Raw genomic sequence first — 12,100 nt, 5'->3', positions numbered from 1 at the left:
CGATAACGCCACTTAGTGGAGTTTTTAGCTCAGTCAATCTTTTTTGAGAAGCATTCACATGTTGCTTTCAAAATGAATATATTATATTTACCGATACTGTTTGTATTTTTTTTCTGCTATATCTCCGTGATCTTTCCTACCTATGACAATGTTGTTTAAAAGTTCTTAGTTCTTCATTAAACCATGGAGCCGAAGGTTTAATCCTCTTTAAACATTTTAGTTTTAAGAGGGACAAGCCGATTGGACCCATTTTTCATGATGCAACATCGGGATGTAAGGACGGAGCTAACTCCGATTCTGATCAGAAAGAATTGAAATCTGATGTTTGTAGTTTGTGCCAGGGACGAAATGTTTTTTATACTACCAGAAATAGATGTTGGATTACTATTAGAGGGAACAGCTATCACAAAGATCACAGCTTTGTGATCAGACCAGGTAAGGTTAACAGCCTATACAAACTTTAAATTCAGATTGTTAGTAAAAACTCCATCAAGAGTATAACCCACAGAATGCATCAGCCCCTCAATAATCTATAATAGTCCAAACCATGACATGGTATCTATTAATTCATCTGTGTCTTTATCTCGAATACTTGCTAAGTGATAGTTAAAATCACTTAGAACCGTGAAATAATTTTCAAGAGGGCATGATTCCAAAAGAAAACTAATATCTTGAGAGAAAGTGGATCTAGCCCCAGGTGGGCAGTATATCAATTGTCCACTGAAAAATTGAGCTTTTGTAAGTTCAATAATAAAAAGTAAAACCTCACAATCTTTAAAAGTAGCAGGTGAGCAGGAGACTGAGAATGTATTTCTCAAAATTATTGCTAGCCCTCCTCCTCTCTTGTGTTTCCTCAATGCACGTATTAAAATACTTTGTAAAGTACATACAAGCTGTTTGACATTTAGACTGGCATCACTTAGCCAGTGTGCTTTATGTATGTATCGATTTCAACATTACACGTTTGTGAAGTTCTTCTGCATCAAACAAGACAATATCTGTACAGCAGTCCCTAACAACACAGGCTGAATCTCCAGTCAGCTGCCAAAGATCCATGAGGCGCTCATCACATTCATTCCCTTGAGCATCTCTCAAATTTCATCAGTAGCAAAAAAAATTACAACAAAAAAAACACTAATACATTTAGTTTACCGACAGAACGTTGTCCAACAACATTTCTCAATGTTAATTAGCATTCTGCAACGTGAAAATAGTGATAAATGCAAGCCTCTAACAAGATGTAGCCCTAGGGACCTTAAAGGATGCCTCAATAACCCCCTACTAAAGACGCTGAAAGAATATCTCTAATATATGGTGAACATTCACTCTAAATCAAGTCACATGTTACAAAGCAATAATATAGAAAGTCAGGTAACCTGAAAATGTAATTTTGTGGAAAGTAACAAAATTATTCATGGTCAAAATTTTTGATTCAGACCAGATGAAGAGAGTCGACACAAGCTGCTGTCGGGGAAGAAATCTTTTCTTCCTTCAATGCAGACCAATTCAAGTCCTAATATTGCTCGATCTATACTATAGGCAGCGTGCTAAACACAGGACCGCTGGACTACCTGCAAAAAAGGTCTGGAATCGCATGGACAGCCCTCCAGTGGATTTAATCATTCCTGTCCGACTACAGTCAAAAAGACAACCACGTGCAACGTCCCTTAATGTAAAGCTATGTGCCATTGCCATTAAACTATTACATCGAGCCGCTGGCAGAAGTGATTGCGCAGAAGCAACTACATCTCCAATTGTATTCTGATGAGACTGAAATTCACCTTCAGCTCAGACATAACACAGTACATCAGAAGAAAATCAATAATTATTTAATACACTTCTGTCGCTTCTCACCCCACATAGAACACAGGAGCCGAAGAGGTAAGGTGGACACGTCTTTATTTCCCCTCTGTACCTTCTAACTGCCTTTCCCTTTCTTGCTTCCGCTTCTCCCCACGCCCTTTCCGCCCCTTGCCTGTCCTGTCACACACAGGGCCAGGCAGTCACGTTATGACATCTCCCCCTTTTGTACAAAGTCTTACTGTGTCTTAGATTATCTCAATGAGGCGTTCCGGCCGTTGAGTTTGTCGTCGGGGTCTTTCAGATGGTCCAGGGGTGTTCCTGTGATACGTAGGATGTTCCTGTCTTGCTGGACTGGAATGGCTGTGATCACTGCTTCTGCTTTGGCTTTCAGAGTCAGTGGACGATTCCCAGGGGTAGCGATCATTTGTTCCTTGGGGACTGCACTTCTTAAAGTGTGATACGTTTCGTGGAATTCTCCTATGATCACCTTGTGCCGTGATCATGGTTCCTAGCTCCGCCCCTCAACCACTAGACTGCATCACGACACAACATTTCTCCCTTTTCTTAACAAACAAAGTTAATTTCCGGAATGCCTAAGGTTTCTTGGTCAGCTGCACAGGGCTGCGATCCGTCTGTTTGAGTCATGGGACGCGTCTCCATTGCAGACTCAAACTCGGTCTGTTTCTCAGGTGTCAGCAGGGTGCAGTCTGTTGTGGATACTTCATTGTGTCCTTCTGGCTGTCTTGACAGGAGTGTCGCTTCTTGTGACGTGGCTGTTGATGGCTCCGCTAGATGTCGGCTGACTGTTTCCTTTTGTAGTTCTTGTTTGAGTGGCAATTGATCACTTACACGTGTGTCCGTTGTTTTAGTTTTCTTCCGAGCACCTGCATGCACTTCTATTTCTCGTTGTCTTATTCGGTCAGGGGCCTCCTTGTCCTCCTGTCCACGGACAGGCATACTAGATAACCCAGGTGTGCGTTTCCTTTCTGACTGATGATGGTGACCTCTTTTTCCCACCGGGTTGGCCCCTCTGAGTAGGGTAACTGGGTGATCCCTTCCCGCCCAGTGGATACAGTCACCGGCATCTGTTCTTCTTTTGTGTCCCTTTTGTGTAAGCCTTGCTGACCCCTTCAGTGGTGACGGTATATTCTTCACGTCATGATGTTCCTGTGGCTGGCGTGGCATGTTGTCTTGTGAAGAGTTCAGGCATTGCCGGTTGTTGGCCTGAGGTGTGTTGTTTCGGACAAGGACGACGGTCTTTGCTCCTCTTGTGTTTTCAAGTGGTGGACGCCGTGACCATTGTCGGTACCAGGAGTCTGTTGATTTAAGTGATTGTCCGGACGTGCTTTCTGAATCGGTCGATGACACACTCCTAAAGTCGACGCTGTCGAGGAGACACCAGGATTCTGTTGGTTTCAATGGTTGTCCGGACATGCTTTCTGAGTCGGTCGATGCCACACTCCTAGAGTCAACGCTGTCGAGGAGATACTCCTCTGGGTGCATCTTTTGAAGTGTCTTTTGTGTTATTGCTGTGACGGGTTTGTTTGCTAGCCCCGTATTTATTTCCTTGGTTTGGTCTTGGGATAGTGTTCGACTCTTCTCTGTTTTCTCCTGATCACAGATGGCTTGAGTGTATGCGTCTTGAGTCATTCGAGTGTATGTGTCTCTCGGTTTCTGGGGATGGCGTGGCTTGTCCCCTCGCCTGTGTTTGGTAGTTTCATCATGACCATTGAGTAGACTGGTCTCGGCTTCCTCTGTGTGGTCTGTGTCACTGTTTGATATGTCTCCAAAGTAGTGTGTTAAGTGACTTCTCAGTGTCATGTCAATCCGGTTGTTCCTGGCTGTCCTAGTCTTCCGTATACTCTTATCCATTGTCCTTTGTGTTGGTGACTCAGGGAGTTCCCTGTCACTTCGTCTTTCATGGTATCTTGTCTCTGGTCCGCTTTCGCTCTCCCTCTCTCGGGTTTTGTTTGTCTCCTGGGCCTTCCTCGCGGACATGGAGGATGTCTCCTTTCGTCTCTGTTTGTTTCCTGCTTCCCTGTCACTTTGTCTCTGTCTCTCATGACATCTTGCCTCTAGTCCGCTTTCGCCCTCCCTCTCTCGGGTTTTGTTTGACTCCTGAGTTTTCCTCGCGGACATGGAGAATGATTCTTTTCTTCTCTCATTGTTTCCTGCGTCCTGGTGAAATGCTTTGGACACTTCCCTCGCTGTGACCCGCTCTCCCATTTCGGCTCTCCTGATGATCTCTTGTAGCGAGAATCGCCCTTGAATGATTTTGCGCTTGGTGTCGGGTTTTGAACATCCTTCAATCACTCGCAGTCGGATTGCATCTTCATTTGTGAAGGTGTCGAAGTGGCAACATTTCACTAGACGTTGTAGCCGGGTAATGAAACTTGGTAAGGATTCTAGAGGTTCCTGCCGTGCCGTGTTGAAAGCAATGCGTTCACGATCCACGTCTTCCGTTGCGTAGAAATGAGTGAGTAGCGTCTCTCTGAGTTTCCTGTATGTCTCTGTGTCTTTTGTTGAAAATGTTTTGATTAGACGTCTGCCTTCGTGACCCACCAGCTGAAGCAATAGTAGTCGACGTTTGCTATCCCTTCGCTCGCCGATCGTTACGAGGAATTCGTCCAACAACTCCAGCCACCTTGACCATTCGGGACCTAGACAGTGACTGCTGGTCTGTGCCATTGGAGGAGGTATTCCGATGTAGGGGTTGTGTTTATGCGCGTCTTTCCTCACTGGCATGATGGTAGGATGCGCAAGCCTCAGTTAGAAGAATTTGGTTTTTTGAGGTCAGCTTGGTCGTCACTCACCCGCTGGCAGTACGTTTCTTTGTTCGTAATTGTTGCGTTTGGTTCCACTGTTGTCTTTACTTGTGCTTCTTTTCTTGTTCTATTTCGTGTATTTACGCAGGCTTATTTCATTGTTTGTTTGCTGTGTAGTTACCAATGCTTGTTGTATGTGTTTATTATGTTGTTAGTTGTATTTGCTCGTGCTCGTTGCATTTAAGGCTTGCATTTGCCTGGGTTTGTTGCTTCACACTTTGCCTTGTCTCGTGCTTGTGGTGTTTCTACTTGTATTTGCTTATGCTTGTTGTTTGTGCTTGTTGGCAGTCCTTCTTTCGTTGCCAGTGTTCGTTGGACTTCTTGCTGTCTTCTTGTACCTGCTTGTGCTTGCATTTGCCAGCATTTGATGTGTTTCACTTCTTGTCTTTTATTAGTGTTTATTGCTTTTACTCCTTTCTTCACTTGTTATGTACTTATGCTTCTTTATGTTCACCGTAATTTTCACTCTTTTCTGTGTATGTTTGCTGTAGGCCTTCCCAACCGCCTGACTCTAAGATGGCCGACACCTCAATCTCAATGGGCAGCGCCTGACCTCAAGATGGCCGCCGTTTGTGACACGTGGCTCTGCTTGGGTGAGGCGAATTTAACTGTAGGAGCGTGCTGCTGGGTGCTCGCTATTAGTTTTTTTTGGGTGAATCTACTGTACTGGGGGCTGTTGCTTCACTTCAGGGACTCACCCCGTCTGTTTGTGGCCGCAGCGTCTCTCGCGCTCTCCTCCTTGAGGCTGTAGCGTCTCTCACGCCCTTTTCTTTCTGTCGGGTGGCCACAGCGTCTTATGCGCTCTTCCCCGGTCACAGCCGCCGGGTTATTGGGTATCAGGGTCGCTTTCCCTGGAGGACGGCTTCTCTCTTTGGCGCCGCTTTGATGGCAACTGGGCAGCGGGTGAGCGCGTCTTCGTCTGCTCGCTCACCGCTCCGACGGGGCTGCAGGCTCGTGGTGTTCGGCTGCTTGCAGGCAGCAGGGTGCTGGAGCGACGTGGGATTTAATCTTGGAATCCCACCCTCGTCGCCATTGTCGCTTCTCACCCCACATAGAACACAGGAGCCGAAGAGGTAAGGTGGACACGTCTTTATTTCCCCTCTGTACCTTCTAACTGCCTTTCCCTTTCTTGCTTCCGCTTCTCCCCACGCCCTTTCCGCCCCTTGCCTGTCCTGTCACACACAGGGCCAGGCAGTCACGTTATGACAACTTCTTTTTCAAGTTAGAGAACTGTCTGTGCCTGAACAATTTTGTGAATGAGATTTTGATTAGACTATCTCTTCTCGATTTTCCAGGCGAATTTGGATTAGCCAAGTATTTAGGAGTTTTGTTTTCCAGGCCCTTTCTTTCATCGAGAAAATTACAGCAGCAGAAAAGAGCACTTCGCGATTATAAAGCTTGGGGAGATCTTCTTGGCACTGTAATCAGACCACAACATCAAAATCACAACTGCATGAATCCTACCAGACTACTGCAATACAATCAACACGACGACATACATACAGAAGCTCGACAGGAACTAGAGTCAGATAAAGAGGCTTTTGTACAGATTATGAAGTTAGGCCACAACTCGCTATTACTCAGAAATGCCATTCAAATTCAAATTAATGTGCTTGATCAACAAAACATCCACGAACAAAAGTAAAAAATATCTACAAAAACTGGCCCCCGTTAGGCCCTGAGCAGTAAGCTCAGATCAGAAAAGACTCTATTTCTTAAGCCAAACCGAATTCAGAAGGAGGAAACAGTGGTGCCATGGCCGTCTGGTTGCAGAGGCCTGGGAATGACTTGGTCCCTCAAAGAAGTTATCAAACCTCAGTCCGATATCATGAGAACCAACACCTTCTAGTTTCCACTAAGGTCAGTGCACGGCACACACCAGTCGAAAAAGAACAGGGACCAGAGAAACAGTCACCCACCCACAAGTCTTCAGCTCTGCAACACATATACTACGAAATGGCTGCAAGAGACAGGTCTGATCATTGTTAAATACTTACATAATATGCACTTCTTCTGTGGTCTGTGAGTTATGTTGTATTTTTTACACATGCATGCTAATACCAGCATATTCAGTTGAGCTTGCATATTTCAAAATTGCTCTGAAATCTAATTCAGATTGTCCCCTAACCCCACCAAAAACAAAATATCGGAATTTAAGAGAACGGATTCTTTACATTTTAATGTTGTGAAAAATGAAACATAAAAAAACCAACCAAGATGTCAGAGTGCAAATTGTGCTCACATATCAAAACCTCACAAACGGTGGGATACAAAGTTCTGAACATACTGTTAGTGAGAAGCTAGCACAAAATAACATACATTTACTGACCGAAGAATAGTAATTTGAAATGATCATTAACTTACCGGTCCTTAGGGAATGGGTTAACTTTGCAGGCTTCCAGTAGGAAACGGACCACCTCCACATGACCTATGGAATTATACAGTGTTAGTCATAAATAGTACGAAAGGTACTTTGTAAGCCATGATTACACAGTGACTTGCAAATCTTACAGGAGAGACGTCTCCGGTGGTTTCTGGAATACGTTTCCTTGACACCTGTACCTGATAAGATCTCCCTCTTTTTTGCATTTCCACTTTTTATGCCCATGTTTGTATGAGACTCCTCCATAAAATGCACGATTGAGTCAGTAAGAAACCTACTTGTTAAGTGGTATCCTGCTGCTATTGTGCTACAACATAACAAACTTGTGCTATAACAAACGATTAAAAAAATACATCGCCAGCAGTGTTTGTGAATGGACAAGAGAACAACTTCAACTAAAGCATGAGCCTGGCTTTTTATAAGGCACACAGGGATTCTGTTATGTTGTGATTCAAAAAGTTAAGAACACGATTAGGTCCCACTGGGTCACACCGGATTTGATCGCAAGCAGGAGCTTGCGATCAAATCCGAGTTTCCTCCCAATTACAGCACTAATGGATGTTTGGCTTCTTGATTTTCGCACGGTAAACAATAGCAAAATCCATGCTGACAAACATCTCAGAGTCCGTGCTTGCACACCACCGCAAGAGGGAAAACGTATGGTATTAATGGAAGGTGTTTGCAGTAATATCATATACTCTGAGGGTGAAGTATCCTCAGAAATAATGGTGTGAATCTCAAAACTAAGGTTCAAAGGGGGATATTTACAAGAAACTGTCGAGCCTGGCATTAAGCCAAAATTGCTAATGCTGCGCTCCGACAGTTTAAAAACGCAGGGATGCGCTGTAGTCACAAAAATGTGGTGGTCCCTTGCGTTTCTCCTAGTGCTGGCGCTACATTAAGCTGCCTACCGCCAATGCAGGTATCCTTGCACCATAGTGCAAGGATGCCTGCATTGCACAGAATGATTGTTTATGTGCAGGTATGTGTCCCTCCCTGCACATAAACAATAAACAATCACTAATGGTGATTTGTAACTTCTATGTGTGTTGCAGAATGCAGCACATATAGAAGTTGCAAAGAGTAATTTTCTAATGATTGTTTATGTGCAGGAAGTGACACCTTCCTGAACATCCAACAATCTCCTTGATGCGCCTGTTTATGACGAGGTTTTCCCGGGTCTTATTTTTGGCGCTGCCCCCATGCGTCCATGAGTAGCTGTTATCTACTCTTGGTAATTTCGACGTAAATCCAGAGTAAATCACCGTTACTCAGAATGAAATTTTTGTTGACAGGGCCCAGTGCTTTTATTGTAAATAGATATGTAAATAGGGGGCAGCGTTAAAAAGCATGGGAGTTGCGGTGGAACGCCCACAGCATCACCCATTGCCTGCCCCTTTGCTGTAACAAACTGCTGCGGTTACGGGCATATTTACAAGGTTGCATCACAGGAACGTCATTTAAAAGTGACTTTCCTGAGGCACAATACCCGTGTAAACTTTAGATTTTAAAGTGTAAATTAACTGGGAAACAACTCAATCCAGGTTTCTAAAGGTCGTGGGCGGGGGAGTCGTCATTTTCCCCTTTTATTTGATATGCCTCTTGAACCATTGAACTAGTGACTTCAGCACTGAGAAACACTGATATACTTGGATCTGTACACTATTCAAACTGAAAAGCTTCTCAAAATCGTTTACAGGGTCGTACTATAACAGAAAATAGATCCAGACCTTAAAAGAAAAGTGGCACCTATTACTGTTTTGGAGTGCTAATAAAGTGGCCCATGTTTGCAAACTGAAGCAGGAAGCCCACATGGATTTGAGATTTCTACAGGCAAAATTCGTTTCAGTATCAAGGAAATCAACAGTAAAAACATACCCTGCAGACCATAAACAAGGCCAAGAAACAGCCAAAAAACCGACCCTCACATTGACCTGTCATCTTAGCTTATCGAGGACTGGCCAGTCCAACCCTGTTTACAGGCCAAAGTAAGAAAAACTATCCCAAAGTCACACTATCACCAAATACCAATTCATTTAGAAATACCACAAGCAGTCAGATTCACAAAACTGTCGTCCAATAGTGGGTGTTATTTACTCTTGGAATTCTTAGAGTATATCCAGAGTAAGTTAACGTTACTCAGAATGACATGTTTGTTCATGGGGCCCAGTGCTTTTATTGAGTCTCAAATATGTCTCACACACATTTTTTGTGCAGTGAAACTAATAGTTCTTATGAAAAGTGTTCTCTGGCAAAATGAATGACAAACCTAGATACGCAACTTAAATCATTCAAGCGTACAAGAAATTTATCATGTGTATTCACTTCTTTAAAGTTAATGGATCTGACTTCAACAAAGTATTTGGGGAATCCGCAATAATTGGCTGAAGAAAGGGCTACCAGGACTCCTGTACAGGGATCCTGTCAAGGATGTTGGGCTGCAGCTTTGAGTGGACTAGCACCCACACTGGGCAGATGACTGCTCAGTGTCAATACTCACTTCCCTTCTTGATGTTCTACATTTGGACTCTTGTATCATGGCAATATCCTTATACAGACCATCTGTCCCTCACAGTCTATACAGGGCTTAAAGCCTGAATGCTTCATGGGAGAGATCCTTCCACTGCACTGAAAAATAATTGTTTTTGAAGTGCTAAGGCATGAAAACTCAGAGAGCGTGAGTTCAGGATCAGCAATGCCGGGCTGGACTAGAACTAGAACTGATGTTGTGCCAGGGTGAATGCTATATGGCTGCGGTGACGTCACCAGCCAGTATTTTTGTTACCGACACTGAGCCTGCGCCCCTCCCTTCCCAACTGGTGTCAAACTAGAATATGTCTCTACCAGATACATCGTTACCGAAGGTAAGTAGCTTATTAATCTGAGGGAGACTTCTAGTTGTAGATTCCTTACCTTTAGAATAGATACCCCAGCAATACCAACCCCGGAGGAGGGTCTGTGAACCAAGATCACACGAGGAAGTTCTAGCGGACAGAACAGGCAAAGTACACATCCCTCCGGACTTGGCTGTCCAGGCAGTAGTGTCTGGTAAACGTGTGCAGAGATCTCCACGTTGATGCCAGACAGACATCCAGGACTGGGACTCTGCGTGCTAACGCAGTGGTTGCCGCTGTAGCTCTAGTAGAGTGAGCACGTAACCCCACAGGAGGTACTTTGTTTGCCAATGCGCAGCACAATTTAATGCAGAGGACAACCGATCGAGAGATGGTCCTTTTCTGTACTGCCCGACCTTTCATGGCACCCACATAGCCAATGTAGAGTTGATCGTCCACCCGGAAGTCTTTGGTATGATCAAGATAGAAAGGCAACACACGCTTTTGATCCAGGCGGTGGAGTCTCTCCTCTTCCTTGGAGGGATGTGTGTGCGGGTAAAAGGTGGAAAGAGTACTGGATTGTCCCATCTGAAAGGGCGAGACTACTTTAGGAAGGAACAAAGATTTTGTTAGAAGCACCACTTTATCTGGATGAACAGACAGATTGGGAGGCTTGGAAGACAGAGCCTGGAGCTTGCTAACTCTGTGAGCAGAGGTGATGACAATGAGGAAAGCAGTCATAAGGGTTAGAAGCCTGAGAGGGCAATTATGAAGAGGCTTGAAGGAAGCACACATAAGAAAAGTCAAAACCAAAATGAAATCCTATTGGGGAATTATGAAAGGAGAGGGAACAAGCGAGTAAGGCTCTTAAGAAACCTATTGACAACAGGAGATTTGAACAAAGAGGGTTGATATGAAAGTCTCAGAAAAGCAGAGCTAGCCAAAAGATAATCCTTAAGGGTGCCCACAGCAGAGCCCTTCTGGGCCAAAGAAAGTATGTACAAAAGAACCTCTGAAAGAGGGGCAGAAAGGGGATCAACAGCCTTTGCTGCGAACCATGTGTAGGAAGCTGGCTCTGTATGTACTATACCAAAGTAAAGCATAGTGTGCACGGAGTCCAGGGAGTCCCCAGACGTATAGCAGAGGCTAAATTAGGTAAGTACAACAGCTCTCTTTGTGGTAGTGTGGGCGAGCAGTTAGGCTTAAGCAGAGGGTGTGTTAAGCATTTTTTATATTCACTCAATCAAGGACTGATTACACACACTCAGAGACAGAATCCAGACCAATTGGGTAAGTATAAAAATGTATGTGTATATTTTATTTTTAGAACCCAGCAGGGCTTGGCACAGGTAGGTAAAGTACGAGTTACTTACCTTTGGTATCGATGTATCTGGTAGAGACGATTCTAGCCGCAGATTCCTTAACGTAGAATTATCCCCAGGCGTGAGACTGGATCTGGAAATTTTTTGCCACAGCATCCACGTGCGCCGGGGGAACAGCATCACGCAACTCCGCCCAGGCGTTGTCTGCTTATGTGATGTCAGTGAGGTCATATAAGTCCCACCCCGGCACACCTACATCCGTTTTCTTTGGAGAACTTTTCCGCACCACAACGGAGAGCCATCAGACAAAACTGTGAGAGTATGGGAACAGTATGCGAAATAACAGAAAAAGTGGATAAAAGGAATGGTGAGGAACACACCATAGAGAGCAGTGCCAGGCACTGCAGTACCCAAATGCAGGGAAGAATAAATAACAGAGCCCTGCCCTGAGCAGCAACGCTGCCAGTACTGAGATAGCCCCCTTGGAGACAAAGAACATATGTAAAAATGTCATGATAACCTGTAGCAGGACTACAACCCCAACCAATAGCAATGAAGGTGAACCAGTTCGGGACAAACAAGGAATGACAAAGCTACAAGACAGCCCCATCACAGAGTGTGACAACCCCCAAGGAACAAGGGGCAGAGGCACAGCCAAAAGACTCCAACCTAGAGGATAGCAGAGGCCCCAGAACCCTAGTCATAAAGGGGAGAGGGAGGGGAGGGGACGGGATGGGGTTGAAGAACTGGCTCCAACCTGGAGCAACCAGAGCATAAGGGCACAGAAGTACCCATAAACCCATCCTCCAAAGTGCCAAACAGGGGAGGAAAAGGAACAAATAAAGAGGACGAACATCCTGTCAGAAAAAGGGGAAGAAAGCACTCACAGAAGACATAACCACCCACAGGGGGGCGAGTGCAGAAGACCAAGCC

General features: G+C 44.8%; 1 protein-coding gene across 2 annotated transcripts in view; it reads right to left on the bottom strand.

Moving 5' to 3' along the window:
• Positions 1 to 12,100, bottom strand: part of GLS (glutaminase) — a 926,246-nt gene that overhangs the window by 47,229 nt on the left and 866,917 nt on the right. For both annotated transcript variants that reach the window (XM_078680394.1, XM_078680395.1), the window contains exon 17: positions 6,993 to 7,056. In XM_078680394.1, the coding sequence (XP_078536520.1) occupies positions 6,993 to 7,056 (64 nt within the window). The remainder of the gene's footprint in view (positions 1 to 6,992; positions 7,057 to 12,100) is intronic.

This window comes from Lissotriton helveticus, chromosome 3_1, assembly GCF_964261635.1.
Source record: "Lissotriton helveticus chromosome 3_1, aLisHel1.1, whole genome shotgun sequence".
Taxonomy (NCBI): domain Eukaryota; kingdom Metazoa; phylum Chordata; class Amphibia; order Caudata; family Salamandridae; genus Lissotriton; species Lissotriton helveticus.
This window is presented reverse-complemented; position numbering and strand designations above follow the sequence as displayed.